General features: G+C 33.1%; 1 protein-coding gene across 9 annotated transcripts in view; it reads left to right on the forward strand.

Moving 5' to 3' along the window:
- The window catches only part of Mef2a (myocyte enhancer factor 2A), a 154,167-nt gene that overhangs the window by 89,077 nt on the left and 47,707 nt on the right, over positions 1 to 17,383 (forward strand). The window contains exon 1 of one of the 9 annotated variants that reach the window (XM_047542255.1): positions 8,263 to 8,401. The exons of the other annotated variants lie outside the window; for them this stretch is intronic. Within the exon in view, the coding sequence (XP_047398211.1) occupies positions 8,387 to 8,401 (15 nt within the window). The 5' untranslated portion in view covers positions 8,263 to 8,386. Of the gene's footprint in view, positions 1 to 8,262; positions 8,402 to 17,383 lie in introns of those variants that run through there. 9 annotated transcript variants of the gene reach the window in all.

Below are 17,383 nucleotides of genomic sequence, written 5' to 3' on the forward strand. Positions count from 1 at the left end.
TTCATAGGAGTTTTTAAATTACCATTATAAGAAACTTATTCTTGGACAGGATGAAGTTACAATCTTAACTTATCTTAGTCATTTCATTATGTCATGGTAACTTACAACTTTACTAATTAAAAAAAAGAAAATTATGTGAGCAATGTTTATTTCATTAATAGTACCTTTGTTGGGAGGGAGGGAAAATCCTGTCCTTTTTTGTTTATCCATTGCCCTTTTTAGTGTTTCTTATGGTTCTACCAACCTAATTAAGTGAAAAAGAAAAGGAATTCTTTTTAGGATGAATTTTCATCTACTCAGTGATTGTATTTTAAAATACAACCTTCAAAAAGGAGAACCAGTATACTTTCCCCTTTAATTCTTTTCTGCTTCAAATCTTATGAAAGATAACTTTCCCATGTACTGTATTTCTAATAACATTTTAACTTAGCTTCTTGATTACTTTTGTCTTTTTGCTTGTGTGTAGAAGAGTGTTTCATTTTTATTTTTTCAAAAAGGGCTTTTTCATTACTTGAGAGATGCGTTGGGGCTTGGGATGGAACTCAGTGGTAGAGCACTTGCCTAGCATGCACAAGGTCCTGGGTTCAATCCCCAGTTCTGCCAAAAACAAACAAACAAACAAATAAAACACCTTTGGCTTAGTTTTGTAGTATTAGAATTCTTTAAATTAGGCATTTTCTTAGAGTAGTGAAGCCATGTGATGATTCAGAACTAAGAGAACAGATGGAAACTGAATCTAGATTTTATATTTAATAATTGAAATTAAGCTAGAGAAAAGTACTTAAATATTTTGTTGTATAGGAGTCTAATTTATTTGTCTCCACAGATTATGCTACAGTTTGAAAAATGAATTTTAAAATTTCTCTGCCTTAGCAATTCCTTTCTGGAGAGTGAGTGATTTAGTTTGTTATTGAAAAGAAGAATTATTACATTAAAAATCCAACTTTTATTGCTTTTTAGCTATTAATTAGTTGTTTCAAATGAGAAGTAAAAGTATAATGTAAGTACAGCTAGGACTCATCTCTGTTGCTTGATTTACCCACAATTTTATTTGAGTTAGTACTGTGAACCTCCCTGAAATATGTTTTAAAGTTTTTGATTTTGCTTTTGTTGATCACTTTGATTAAATTATATGGTTATATCTTTAGCCATGCCCCTTAATACAATTAGTTTAGTCATTTGTGGATTATTTTGTCATATGAGCATTTATGGCATATCTTATCACTTATTTGCAACATGAATTACATGGTAGACTCCCTGTCGTATTTCATGAGCATGTGTTGTATTTTTATAAGCTAAGGGATCATTTAGGTAAGTTTTGTAGGAGAATTTATAACTGCATTTCCTTAAAATGGAGAGTATCCCTACTGTTTTTAAAATGGCTTCCTATTTTAAGCATCTTAAAAACTTCACAACCTTAAGTAAAATAAAGAAAGAGTTGACTTTGTTGATGTCAACAAGTAGGTATTTTAGCTAGTTTCATTATAAAAGGTGATACCTCCTAACCCTAACTACTTTGCTCTTTCATTGCAGCAGTTGTTCTTGGCCCCTGGAAGTTGAGGGTACTTCGCACAACCTAAAGCTTACTTCTTTAGAAAATGTGAAGAATATAGTCTGGTTTAATCCTCACAGAATTTTAAAACTACCTCAGTCTTCATCTCTGTTGTGGTCAGCACTCAAAGTGTGAGAGAGGAAATCCCAAACATAAAGCAGTTTCCTAAATTACAGTCTGCTTCAGTATGAAAGAAAACTTTTGCAGTTTGATTATCAATTGGAATTTTGGTATTTTCTTTTTAGTTGTATTTTTTAGATACAAACTAACATGACTCTTACCAGAAGTTCTCTATGAAATTCAGAATTTATATAGATATAATGGATAGAATATACTTAGGATTTATAAGCAAATAATTTGTTGTGCTCAGATAAATTACAAGACTTTATTCATATTTCTTATATATTAAAGTCTTACTGAGTCTTTATTATAAAACAGTGGCTATTAAACTTGTAAGATAAGGGGTTGGGGATTTAGCTCTGTGGCAGAGTACTTGCCTAGCATGCACAAGGCCCTGAGGGGGGAAAAACAAAACAAAGCTTGTAAGATAGGCTTTCTTTCACATATGAAGATGATGCAAGTACATACTCACAAGTTTTTATATAAGTGACTAAGTTCTTTTTATCAGTAATAGTAGCTCATACTGATGCATCTACTAGGGACTGTTGTAGACCAAACTAAGTTATCAGGATAACATTATTGACAAATACTTATAAAGAGTTCCAGTGGATCAGATACTTTCTACGTGTTTCTCAAGTATATTTTTAAAATACCATTACAGGTATTTTTTTTCCTTTTTCATATAGTTAACTTTCAAGCAGTTGTAATTGGATGCAACTTTTTTGATATTCATTTATACATTTGACAAAAATATTTGCAGGGCTTCTGAGTGCTGTGGATTCTGCAAGGGAATGTCATTTAGAGATTTCTAATTCAAGCTGAAAGAATATTCTTCCTACCCATGGTTCTGCAGACCCTTGAGATACACTTTTACCAACAGAAGATTTTATATAAATAAACTTAGAGTTGTTTATGTAAATAAACTTACAGTTGTTCATGAGATTATAGACTCCTGAGCCATCACATGTGGCTGAGTAAATCAGCAGTAAACAGAGGCATAAACATTTAAAAAGTGATCTGCTGTAGGGTATTTCCTTATGTAATATAAGTAGTGACACTAAGAAACTTCTTTAACAACTTTCATAAGGCTTCTAATGACTTTACCTATTTCTTGTCATATATATGTTAACTTTTAAAATGGGTAGAATTTTATTTTTCCTGAATTGCCAAAATAATCCTCCCATAGTCTTGATTATATTAAAATGGAGTCTACCATAGATGTATTTCTGTTCTATTGTACCCTACACACAAGCCCTTTGGGGACATACTATGAGCAGAAGAATGGGTGCACTGAGCTATTAATCATACCTGCAGAATTGGTAGCATAAGTATGTACACATATGTCGGTGGAGTTTAGATCAAATATATTTTCTGGGAGCACTGTAAACTTAATAATAGTTGAGCACCCCTAAAGCAAAAGTACAAAGTCTGAAATGCTTCAAAATCTGAAACTTGTTGAATGCGGACATGAGATTCACAAAGTTTCAGATTTCAGATTTTTAGAGTAGGGGCTGTTCAACCAGTAACTTCCATGCAAATATTCAAAAATCTAAAAAGCTCTGAAATCTGAAACACTTCTTGCTTGTCCCAAGCATTTTGAATATGGCTAGTTGATAGCCACTTAAATTGTGATTGTCAACAGTGGTAGACATGGTGTTCATATTTATCTGTATGTCAGTTTCATGTAATTGAATACAAATATCAGAAACCCACCTTCAGAATATTGTTCTTTCTTTGCTTTTCCTTGTTTCATATTACCTGTGTTTTAAAAGGAGTATAACATTTTAATTTCAAAATTAAAAAATATTTTTAGTCTTGAGTTGAGAAATTCTAAAAACTATACAACTTTGTTTTTTCAAATTAATAGCATTGACATTAAATTTATTGGGGCATTTTAAATTAAGATGTTTAATATTTTGAGAATGTATCTGTTTCTTGCATTAAGAAAGTTGAATTACAGATGTCTCTTAACTTCATGATGGAATTATGTCCCAGTAAACCCATAAATTACCTGTGAATTGTGTCAAGCTGCTACTTTCCAACATCCTGAGAATTTTGCACATCTCACCAGCATGAGAAAAGATAAAAATTCAAAATATAGTTTCTATGGAATGCCTATCGCTTTTGCTTCACTGTTGAAAAATTGTAAGTCAGACCAATTAGGGACTGTCTGTATGAAAATGAAAATTTACACATTAGTAAATTAAGGGATTGCCATTAGAATGAACCTTATTAAGACTAAATTTCTTGGAAAAGTATTACTCCTGTATTTAAAATGACATTTATTTGAAAATGTTTACTTGCTACTTTTCCAGGATAAATTTTCTACAGAAAATGAGTTTATGCTTTATGTCCTATATTTCTTCAACAGTTGATGAGTTTATTCATATATTCTAAAAAAGAAGGGGCTGTGGTTATAGCTCAGTGGTAGAGTGCTTGCCTAGCATGTGTGAGGCACTAGATTCAATTCTCAGCATCACATATAAAGACAATAAAGCTTTATCAACAAATAAAAAACCAATAAATATATATATGTATGTATTTTAAAAAATGATGCTTGATATCATTGATATAGCTATGATATTTACATCCCATTGGATACATTTAAAAAAGTAAACATTATTAATATGTCATAGTTTCTGTGGGTCAGAAATCAGGGAGAAGCTTAGCTGTATCCTCTGTCATAAGGCTACAGTGAAAGTATACCATTTATCCCATGTGAAAATGATTCAGAGCTCAGCTGGGGAAGTATACTTCTAAGTTTACATTTTTTTTGTAGGACTCAGTTCTTTAAGGGTTGTTGTACTAAGGGTCTCAGTTCTTTATCAAATTTTGCCCAACGTCTACCCTCACTCAGTTTCTTACCATGTGGGCCTCTCCAACATGGCAGCTTTAGCCATCAAAGCCAGCAATAGAGTTCCAGCAAGCCAAATGTAACATCTTTTATAACAGTTTCTGAAGTGACGTTCTATAATTTTTGCCATATTCTGCTTGATAGAAGCAAGTCCAACCCACACTCAAAGTAAGGGAATTACACTAGGGCATGAATATTGGGAAGTGGGGATTACTGGCAACCATTTCAGAAAGTTGCCTTCTGAACACAGCATAAGGCTAAGTAAACATCTGTTGTTATAACACTATTCAGGGAAATAAGGTCTCCATATATCTTGTCCTGTCATTGAAATAAAGAACAAAGGTGAGCAAAATACTGAAGATTTATGGGTTGTGCTGCTGTTGATTCTAGAGAGACTCTTGTTTAGATAGAGGGAGAATTTTAACAGTAAAAGTACTAGGGAAGACGAAAGATTGATTACTTTCTCAATTCCTTCTTCTCAGTGTGCATGCAATACTTTCTTATATAAAGATGTATCATTTCAATGTAGGCCACAATTGCACATGTTGGCTGAGGAACATTTTCCTGTACTAAACACTTTGCATTGCTCTCAAATTTGCATATATGTATCTAGGCATAATAGTCATGAACATGAAATACTCTTGTATTGAGATAGGCATTAAATGTTCAAATTATTGATAGTTTTATTTTTATCAAAGTGTTTAATAAAATGTCAGCTTTCTATAAACTTAAATACTTGTAATTTGTTTTACACTTTAATAGATTGTTTAAGCCTTAGGAAAATAGCATTCGAATGCTTAAATAATTTTAATTTTTAATTTAACACTGTGAATATGGTTACATTTAACTTTTTAATTTTTTAGCTCATTAGCATCAGTAGTGCAGATTATGTAAAAGTCTTGATTATAACAATATAATTGGTGACTTTGCTAAAATGAAGACAAGAAAACTTTATGGCATTATGTGTGTATTTATAGATAATACTTATCTTTATTACTTATCCAACCATTTCTGGTCTACTAGTAGAATACCTAGATACATACAATAATAATTTAAATATAGTCATTTGATATTATTCTGATTGTGTAGGTCTGAGGGAAAACACAAACTTTATCTCCCTTCTACACTTCTACACTCTACACTCAAAATTTGGTAACCAGATATTTGTGGGGTTTTTCTCCATACACCAAGCAGCTCATCAGTGGACACTAACTGGGTATCCTCTTATAAAGTTCAGTTGTGACGCTCTACCAGGATTTAGTATGAGAGCCCATAGGATTTAGTATGAGAGCTCAAGTCCATACAAACTGGGTTTTCACAACCCCCTTCTTTGTTTTGATGAATTCACTAGATTGGCTCACAGAACTCGGAGAAACACTGACTGACTTTTAACCTATTTATTATGAAGCATTTTATAATATAGATGAACAGGAAATACAGGGTGAGATCAGAAAGGGTCCCTACAGAGGAACTTCTCTCTTTGTGGAACAATAGCATTTATTAAACATTGAGATACACTGCCCTCAAAGTGGATATATTTATGAACCTGAAAGCTCTGTTTCCCTTGTTTCATTAGGTAACAATTCACAAAGAATGTCAATAAAGACATTCATTGTATCTTTTCATGTTATTAAGCATTAATACAAAAATAGATGGCAGACTTTGGTGTGTGGAGCTGGGGATTGAACCCAGAGTGCTTTCCTAGCACTCTACCACTGAGTTACATCCACAACTCTAGGTGGTAGACATCTATTTAGTCCTACAAAAAGTAGCATTTAATGTAAACATACAAAGAAAATGTTACAACCTCTGAATTTTCTTTTCAATAAATTATGATATATTTGTTAATTATTAGTATTAGACATGAGAATATTAGACATTATTTTGTTTCTAAGTTTTTTCTCATTTTGCAAAAATGTTTTTGGTTGGTGGGTTTGTTTTTGGTACTGGGTGTTGAACTCAGGGACACCTTATCACTGAGCTACATCCCTAGCCCTTTTATTTATTATTTTTAGATAGGGTCTAGCTAAGTTGTTTGAGGGACTCACTAAATTGCTGAGGTTGACCTTAAAATTGGAATCCTCCTGTCTCTGCCCCTTGAGTTGCTGGCATTGTAGGCATGTGCTTCCATGCTCAGTTATTTTGTAGAAATAATTGAAGTATTAAATATTATAGCTCATCATATTTTTTTTTTTAAATGACTTGACATTCAGGAACATTCAGTAAATGGCTTATGTGGCAGTTTTTGAAATCATTGTGCTATCATTTAAGGATATAAATATAGAAGCCATGAACATTTATCTCTCTTGCTAATGTCTTGTGAACTTTTACCAAATAGAGATATTTTTTTTTCATCACAGGAATACCATAACACTTTAAAAAAAAATTCCATTTGCAGCATCTCATTTGATCTTCACATCCAAGGTAAGCTCTTTTAGAAGTAGAAATTGGGACTCAAATTAAATGACTTACCCGGAGTCATGTAACAAGTAACTGACAGGACTGACCAAAACCCAGGACTCTGACATTATCCTCTTTCTTTGCTTTCCAGTTTACTGGAGTCAGCGAAGCTCTGAAACATCTCACCATAGATTAGAGTTTATATTTATATATGTGTGTGTGTGTGTGTGTGTGTGTGTGTATCATATATATATAACATTTAGCAACTATGAATGAATGAGTTTTCCTTAATAATGAACAGAAAATTAATGAGGGTAGTTGCAATAAGAACAATAGCATTTATTAAACATTTCATATACTCTACTACTCTTCTAATGAATTAATTTGTATAATATTAGAATCTTTATTATCTGTCCCCATTTCACAGTTTATGAAATTGAGTCACAGATATAAATGAAGCAGGATGATGATGATTTGGATTCTGAAGAAAGTCTGCCTTTTTGAATCTTAATAATCTTTGCCTGCTTTCACATTGCAAAGGAATTTGAAAATAAGATCTTATAGGACAATAGGGAATCAATATAAGATGTACGTACCAAATAAAAAACAAAAACAGATAGTAGTAAAAGTGTGCCAGGAGTATATGATATAAAATGAATGAGTCTCAAAAATGTGGTACCCTGACCAGCAACATCAGTATCACCAGAGAATTGTTGAGAAGTGTAAGTTACTGGGCCCTGTCCAAGACCTCCTGAATAAGAAACTCATTTTGATATGAGGTCTAAGCAGTCTTACATTAACCTGTCCTAAGTGCAGTTATAAACTAAAAACTTCAAGTTAATCACAATCTCTTAGTAATGGTTATTCAGCTTTTTAAATATTTTCTCCCTAAGAATATCCCCTGAAATGATGACAGGTAGGGAGCAAGCATAAATTGTAATTATTTAAACCTTTCAAAAAGGCGTTTATAATAGTATACCAGTTGCCACTAGGGAAAGCATTTCTAATAGGTTACATTTCAGTTCACTTCTACATAGTTATAAGAGCTTCTTTGAATGTAGCTCCTTTCAGGGGTGCTTCTTGAAAGGTGTGGGGACATGGTGAGAGACGGAATCTGGTTCCTGAGGTGAGCAAAAGTGAAAGTTTAATGATTTGTCTCCTGAAATCATCTAGTGTTGACCCAGTAGAACTGGAAGGCATGATTCTGCTTAGGTTTTCTGACAGGTTTATAATACCCTCAGAGAGGCTTTTGGAGCCAATCACTTTTCCCCTATATTATAGATGAGGATTGGAACAGACAGGGAGTGTTTTAAGAGGCTTGCCTAATGTTTTACAGGGCTGCAGAGGAGCGGCAGGGAAAGGGAAAAAATAATGAGGCATCTGAAGACAAGACAAAGCTTTCTTCCACTTCCAGCCCCCTGCCCTGCTCTTTTATTCCTAACAGAGCCTGAAGCAGCAGGATGATGACTCACAGGGTGAGGCACACAATCCTCATGGCCCTCCTCCTCTTCCCACATGTCACTGCACCATCACCTCACACAGCAGTCACCTTAGCTCTTGTAATTTCAGTTTTACTATTGTTATTTTGCTATGTATTTGAATTATTATTATTTTTCATACAATTATTGATTTTCATTTATGTGCTTTTTATAAGAAAGTATGCATCTTCGAGTGTGTTTTTTCTTGTCAAGGTCATATTTTTCTCCATTAGAGACTGATGTTGTTGATAAATAAATGAGTCTGGGGGGAAGGGTGATATATATCACTTTGTAATATAAGTTTCTCTAAGACATTTCTTGTGATTAATGATCAGTAATCAGTATCTGTGCCCTTTCTATGTCCGTATGTATCAGGAATTATTTTAGTACTTATCAGCAGATAGTGTTCTTTTTATTCTGGAAAGCCTTCATTACACTTTTTGACCAAGGAGAAAGGGGAGATAAAGGAGATGGGGAGAGTGGTTAGAGAGAACTTCTTCTAGAGGTGACCCCATCACCAATTCTTTACCAGATATGGTTAGAAGGAAATGGGATAGAGGTAAGGTATTTTAGGTCCAGAGGGCAACCTAAATGGAAATTAGGACAATTTCTGCACTCTGTACTTTATGAAGACAGATCAACTACTGCAATGTTAATAGTGGGATTAGCTAATACCTGAGAAGTAAACCAACTTCTCATGATTTATTTAGGCTCTTGACTTTACCTTGATGGTTTGGCTAGTCAGTGAAGGAATTTCATAAAATAGCTTCCTAGGTTTCATTGTCTTACATTCTCAGGGAAAAAAGCATGTTAGAACTGCATGGCAGTTTTTAAAAGGGGTTGCAGAGAAAGAAAGAGAAGAGAGAAGGAGTGAAAATATTGAATGTAACATATTATCTCTACATATTTTATTTATTGCACTAATATTTATCATGACTATGTACCAGACATTATTAGATCCAGGAAGATAATGGTAAATAACCATCCTGCTGCCTTTTTTTTTTTTTAAACAAGATGATGTGTTGGGTATTTTATTGTTTTACTGCAGAAGTCCTTCAGTATGACTTCCAAGGCCCTTAGATTTGTGATGTTTCCTACCAAGTAGTAATCATTTAGTATATAAATATTATTCTGTTATTAAAGCTAAAAGATTATTTAAAACAAAAGTGCTGGGTATTGAACATTTTTATCAATGTTCTATGTATACTTAATAAAGTGAGAGAGAGAAACTTAACACAGTTTAGATGATATTTCAAGTTCTTTTATAAAGGTATCCAGTGGAGACATGCAATGTTTTGAAATCTGGCATTTTGAATAGGTATCTTAAAATTGAGGTGACAGCCATAGTTTTTAGTATTTATTTTTGATATTATTTTATTTCTGAAAGAGACTACTGAAGGATCTAAAATCTATTGAAAGGAAGGTATCTTCTTTGCTTAGATTAGTCAGAACTCTACTTTTTTGTTTATAGTTATGTAATTAGTGCTATGCCTATGAAAGTTTCAAGTGGTAGTATTTTAAGAAAGTAAGCACATACATGAGGATGTTTCACATTTTTGTTTAGTTGACTCAAACAATTGTTAACTTGTACTTTGATAATTGTGTATCCTAAGGATGTTCTATGAAGAATATTACTATATGTTTAGGAGATAGGCAATTATGTTAATTTAAAAAATGTTCATTGTAGTTCTTATTTTAATTCATTAGCAGTATAACATTAGAAGATAAATCTTTATATATATTTTTAAATGTTAGCAATTTTTAAGACTTGGTAAATAGACTGTATGCTTTAGCTTTCTAGAATAGACCACAACTTAATTAATTATGTGTGTTAGAATTTACCTCTTGTAATTCAGTGGAGAATATTTCTCTGTCATGTTTTGCTGTCATAGAAATTTTCTTTTCCTATAAAAGTTTGTTGTTTTGTGTAATTTGTGGGCTTAAGTTATTTCCAGAATCTATCTTGAAAATCTTTAAAAGGTTGATGTTTTGAAAAAGAAACTTAAGAGATAACAGGTATTATTTGTGCAGGATTTTAAAAAATCAGCTTGCTTTTTATGTTTCTATTCCTATAGGATTATTGCATCAAACATAACTAAAATTTGTTATTGCTATTTTCTACATTTGTATACATGAATTAAGTATTTAAAATTTGTTATTACTTTGAAGTAATAAAAAACCTACCCATGTTATGTTAGTTTAAGGTACTAAAAAGCCATTTTGAAGGATGGTAAAAAATAATGTTTTAGATAAGCTTTTAGGCATTTTGTAAAAGGTGTATGATCATAAGAGCTCTAACTCTTTTTGACATTTTGTTAGTAATTCATTTAATTTCTGTTTTTAGTGCTCCAAATCACATATCTTGACAGTAATGCTTATTTACCAAATGCTTGTTGTACCACTTGCTCATTGTTTAATAGGACAGAGAGCAGTATTAAAGTTCTAAATCTTATGTGTGTTAACAATCAAACAATTGTGTGAAAACATTTTGAAAACTATGCCATATTAGGTTAAAGCAACAGAAGACCTAAGAAACTAGTCTTTAAAATGGGGATGTTGGTTCCATAATCTGGCTATTGTGAGTTGAGCTGCTATAAACATTGATGTGGCTGCGTCACTGTACTATTCTGATTTTAAACCAAGGAGTGGTATAACTGGGTCAAAGGGTGTTTCCATTCCAAGTGTTCTGAGGAATCTCCATAGTACTTTCCATAATGGTTGCACCAGTTTGCAGTCCCACCAGCAATGTATGAGTGTACCCTTTTCCCCACTTCCTTGCCAACATTTATTGTTGCTTGTGGTTTTAATAATTGCCATTCTTACTGAACTGAGATGAAATCTTAGTTTTGATCTGCATTTCTGTAATTCTGTAGAAATGTTGAACATTTTTTCATATATTTGTTGATTGATTGTATTTCTTCTGTGAAGTTTCTGTTCAGTTCCTTAGCCCATTTGATGATTGGGTTTTTGTTTGTTTCTTTTTGGTGTTAAGTATTTTGAGTTCTTTATATATTCTGGAAATTAAGGGTGGGGAGGCTAGGGAAGAATAGAGTTACTTTGGATTAGGTAGAGGGGAGTGTAGAGAGGTAGGAAGGATAGCAGAATGAATCGACATTATTACCTTATGTACATATATGACTACACGACTGGTGTGATTCTATATCATGTACAACCAGAAGAATTATACTCCATTTATGTATGATGTGTCAAAGTGCATTCTACTGTCATGTGTAACTAACAGAAGAACAAATTTTAAAAAAGGGCCTGGGATTAGAAAAAAATAGGGTACTTGTTATATCATGTAACAGAATTCTAGTAGTGTACTGTTTAGGATCTGTTGAAGGCTCTACCCTCCCCATGCATTGATTTGTTCTCATGCCTACTTTTTCATGTTGGCAGAAACACCTTCGGGCCTTATGTCTGCACATACTATCATTGAAAACAGCACTAATAGAACTTTTTGTGATGATAGAAATGTTGTATATCTGAGTTGTCCAATATGGTGACCAGTAGCTATGAGTAGCTGTTGAACCCATGTAGTTAGTGCAACTGAGAAACTGGTTTTTTAAAAAATTTCAATTTAAGTAACCACATGTGGATTGGCTAATTAAGCACTAATCTAAATTATCAGATCAATTGTGTCCCAGAATTTCTAGCAAATATTCTAAAATTAGTTTGTTGTACTGGTTCAGGCTCCATGCCTTCCCACATCCCAGCCCAGAAAAACTAAAGATAGTAGTGGAGAGAATGGAATATGCTGATTGGCTTATTCTTGCCAGATATTTTACTCTAGGACTTTCTGTATCAGTCATCTAGATAGTGTGGTTTTTGCATAAGGAGATATATATATGTATTATATATGTATCTGATATATATATCAGTACAACAGAATGAGCCCATATATATATGATTTATTGATTTTTGAAAAAAAAGCAAATTAATAAGAAAAGGAAAGTGTTTAATACATGGTGCTGGAAAAAATAGGTGTCTGTATGGGGAGGAAAAAAATAGTAGTATGCAAAATTGTGACCTAGAGGGTTTGTATGAGAGATTAATATGAAATAAGAGAGAAATTGGATATAATTAATAGAGCGACTTGAGTACCAATCTGTGGCATTTGACATTTGTGCTATATATATGTATTTGAGCAGCCTTTGGAGGTGTTTAAAAGTTTACGTAGTCAGATTATTATTGCACAAATATTAACCTGGCATCAGATAATCAACATTGTAAAGAAGTTTATAACTTTTAAAAATGTAATTTATCCCATCTTGTAATTATGATAGTTTTTTTTTTTTTTAAGTAATGATGAGACTCAAATGAAGAGGAATGTTATTTCATTTGGTTTGAATGGGGAGGGGAGATTATAAAGTGGGAGTTTAGGTTGTGTTCCAAAGACTATAATGTATTGATACTTCCTTCTTTTTCTTAATTGATCTGTAGAAAATTAGAGTGCATCATTTGTTTAAAAAGAAATTTTTAGTTGACCATAAAGTTAATAGTCCCAAATATTATAGTCTTTGTAATAAAACCTTCAGTAATGCGGCAGTTTAAATTATTTTAAAAATCATTTCATTGTTATTTTCTATGTTCAAATGACTTCAAATGATCAAAACTATTGTGAAAAGAGGTTGGTATATTATAAAAAGTTTAGAAAACTGAGATCTAGTTACAGATTTAGTTACCCACTTCATTTAATTGATAAGGAAGCTGGGTCAAAATTGTCCAGATCATATCAGTACATAATGACAAAACCAACACTTAAATAGTGTGTTCTGAAAGACTATAAATCCTTTGAGGCAAAGACTTGGCAAAAGAATATTATATTTTCAGTGTTCAGTAAAGATCCAACTCACAGCTTAGTGATGACTTGAACTAAAGACAGTGTTGCTTATTTCGTTTTTTAGCCCATTTATGATACTCTTAAATGAAAACTCCATCAAATATTACAAAAACTAATAGGGGCAAAAATATTAGTATGTTTAAGGGGAAAGAAGTCAAGAGTGAAAAATGATGACTCTTTTAACTCATCTTCTTCCTTCACATCTACTCATTGTGTGCATTATTTGCAGCCTTTAGAAAAGTAAACCTATTTTTAAAAAAAGTACAAAGACTTCTGCTTTGTTGTGATTTATGCATTCCTGAAAACTGCACAAACTGCAAAACCCATACTGCTTTGTATTCTGAGAACTAACATAGGTAATAATTGGGGAGATAAGTTGAACTGTTCAGTGAGGCAACTTAGCGTAGTTAGTGACTACCATTGTGAGATTATAAATGCACAAAATTACTTGAATATAAATGCTGGTAAACCTTTCATTGGAATGGAATGGTGGGTCTTAGGATAATACAGATGGAAGTATAGTGGTGAGCTGGTAGAGGCTGCCATTAAAGTGGTCATGAGAAAAGTACAATCTACAAGACTAGGAGTGCTCATCGAAAGCCTTCTTTTAAAATTTTCTGATAATACAGGTTAATACTCCTATAGTCAGTGTAGTAGCCAAGTTGAGTGATTTTTCCTTTCCTGCTAAAGTTGTAATGCTATTCCCACTTTAACTCTCCTTGCCTAGGAAAAATCACCAACAAACCAAAGTGACTTCTTCATTGTACCGTTATCATTCCCTGGTGCCAGTTGCATCTAAGCTAATATGCATTGCAAAATCACATCATAGTAGAGCATGCTGTTTAACTATACAGAGTTTTTTTCCCCTTTTTTTAAAGATAGTATGTCCTAATTTACATTCATCTGAATTAAAGACTGCTATTATAAAGAAGATTATACAGAGTAGGGAAGTCATTTTTCTGAGTTTCTTTTGGTTATAAAGAAAGTTATTGTCAGAAGTTTTATTTTATTGGGTTTTGTTTTTTATGTTTCTGTTCACTGGCAGTCTTAACATACTAGGATATAGTACTTAATAGGTATGAATTCCAGTATGATAATTATTCATGATCACAGTAACTATTTCCAGAGCTTTCAGTAACCTGCATGAAATACTATATAAATCATTGCCCAGATATCCTTCACTATTATTAAGTTGAGTGCATATTTTTTGGAGTATGTAGGCATGACTGAAATTAACCCTCTAATCTACCTTCTATATCAATGAGTTTGTTCTGGACATTTCATATAAGTAGAGTAATATGATATGTGGTCTTCTGTGACTTTTTTACTCAAGGTGATATTTTTAAAGCTCATCTATATTGTAGCATGTCTTAGAACTTTATTCTGTGGCCACATGAAGTCCATTTGCTACTTTGAAGTTTATTCACGATTTTTTGGTGGGGTATTGATGCTGGGGGTCAAACCCAGGGCCTTGAGTCAAGTCTTCTAGGAAAGTGCTCTACCAGTGAGCTATATACCCCTAGACCTGTGAACATTTTTTTGTATGGGCATATGTTTTCATTTTCCTGTGTATCTAGCTAGGAATAGAATCTGCTGGATTGAATGTTAAATTCTTTGTTTGAGCTTGAGGAGCTGTCTCTTTCACATTAACTTAAAAAAAAAAAAGGAAAAACATCAACAAAAAAATAGCTTTGTAGATATCATTAGAAATGCTTAGTTCATTTTTTTCTAAAAATGCTTAGTTTAAGAAAAAATTCAGCTGGGCACGGCGGCACATGTCTGTGATCCTTCCGTCTTGGGAGGCTGAGGCAGAATGATCGCGAGTTCAGAGCTAGCAACAGTGAGATGCTAAGCAACTCAGTGAGACCCTATCTCTAAATGAAATACAATACAGGTCTGGGGATGTTGCTTAGTGGTCGAGTGCCCCTGAGTTCAATCCCTGGTTACCCGCCTCCGCAGCCCTGCCAAAAAAATTTTCAGTATTCTTGGGTCAGGTTATCTAGACCAACTCTCTTGCTGAAGACAACTAAAAACACCAGATGAATTGTAAAAAATTCTTCACAGTGTCAAAGAACTCTTAAGGACTATGCCAGGCCCAAATCTAAGAGAAGATGAAAATACAAAAGTCAAGAATTATTTAAAGCTCTGGCTGCCTTAAGTCATTTGCCCATGTGGATAAAACAGTTGAAAAAACTGAGTTCTGATAGTTTCAGATGGAAAGAGAAAGATAACCTTTCTAGGTTTATGAGTCTAATAATTTGCCCCTGTTATCAAGCCTGATGCCTCAGGAAAACCTAGTGTTTTCTCCTGCTAACAAAGAATTGCAAGAAGAGTTCTTTAGTGCTGAACAGATTGGGCAAAAACAATGAGAAAAGAAAGAAGAGAACTTTTATCTGAGAGGTTGTGAACCAAATAACAGTACTGGGTGAAATTTGAAGCTGAAGTCATATAACACTAGAAGTTCAAGAAAATTAGTGCATCAGGTACCTGAAAGAAGTAAATTTACAGCCTTGTTGAAGAGACACCTTATTTTATGCATCAGATATCTACAAATTCGCTTTCAAAACTACTGAACATCATACAAAGATGATAAAGCACACAAGAAAAGAAGAAACAGTTAAGAAGTTAACAAAAACTGTCACCCAAATATTTCAGATACTATTATTCATAAATTATAGAATTGTGTTTTCTGTGTTCAGGAAATAAAAATAAAAACAAGTTTGAGAATATCAGCAAGAAACAGGTAATTATAAGAAATTTTAAAATATGCTTAAATACCTCTAGACATGAAAAAAAATGCCATAACCAAAAATTAGTTAACAACTCAGTAGACATAGTGGAAGTAGATGTGCCATAGTTGTGGAGAGAATTTGTGAACTGGAAAAAAAAAAAAAGATAAAAGAACTTACCTAGAATTCACCACAAAAAGCTTAAAAAGGTGAAAATACTAAGAAAGCTTCTAAGTAAAGGAGGATCATACTACCAAGTTCTAGTGGCCTACATTTAATTGACATTCCAGAAGTAGGAGGGAACAGAGAAAATGGGAAAGAGACATTATTTGAAGAGATGATGACAAATTTTCTAGGAATGATGAAAATCTACTACCCTTAGAATTAAGAAACCCAACAAATCCCATGCAGAAGAAATCTTTTTTTTTTAAATTTTTTAAATTTTGATTCATTGAACACTAATGGGGTACAACTATCATTTCTCTGGTTGTACATAAAGTAGAGTCATACCATTTGCATACCATACATGTACATAGGGTAATAATGTTTGTCTCATTATATTATCTTTCCTTTCCCCCACCCGCTCCCCACCCCTGATTTCCCTCTACACAATCCATCCTTCCTCCATTCTTCCCTTACATCCTCCCCTTTCCCCCTACCCCGTTATGTATCATCATCCACTTGTCAGAGAACTCATTTAGCCTTTGGTTTTTTTGGAATTGGCTTATTTCACTTAGCATGATATTCTCCAACTCCATCCATTTACCTCAAATGCCATAATTTTATTCTTCTTTATGGCTGAATAATATTCCCTTGTGTATATATACCACGCACACACACACAAAAAAACATTACAAAGACATAGTGAAAATGCAGACAAGAAAAAAAGATTTATCCTCAAAATAGTGCTGATTCTAAATGGCAGTAAATCGAACCTGGATTCAAGTGATAAATGTGCTAGAAGTAATAGAGTAGGAATCCAACTTCAAATTTTATGTTCAGAGAAAATATCTTCAAGAATGAAGACAAACACTTTTATATCAGCTTTGCAATTGAACTATATTATGCTTTGGAAGAAGGGCCAAGACCAAGTCAGGCTGCCCGGGACTATCAAGTGATTACGATACACGTTATTTGGACAGTGACCCATGCCTATTTTATCAGTATTTGAAACTAGTGGGATGCTCTCAGTGAATTTTGTTGGATCAAAAATGCAAATTATTCAGTAAACAAAAAGGGATAGGGAAGAATCAAAAGCCAGGACTTTAGAAGAAATACTTTCATGATTTTTTCAGTACACTGAAAACTAGCATTATCAAAGAATTCGTTTAAGTGTAGATATCTAAAACATTCTCTCTGATGACAAGTTGAGACCAGATTACCTGGTTGCCTAGTATCCAACTCCTG

The sequence above is a fragment of the Sciurus carolinensis genome, chromosome 2 (genome assembly GCF_902686445.1).
Source record: "Sciurus carolinensis chromosome 2, mSciCar1.2, whole genome shotgun sequence".
NCBI classification, from domain to species: domain Eukaryota; kingdom Metazoa; phylum Chordata; class Mammalia; order Rodentia; family Sciuridae; genus Sciurus; species Sciurus carolinensis.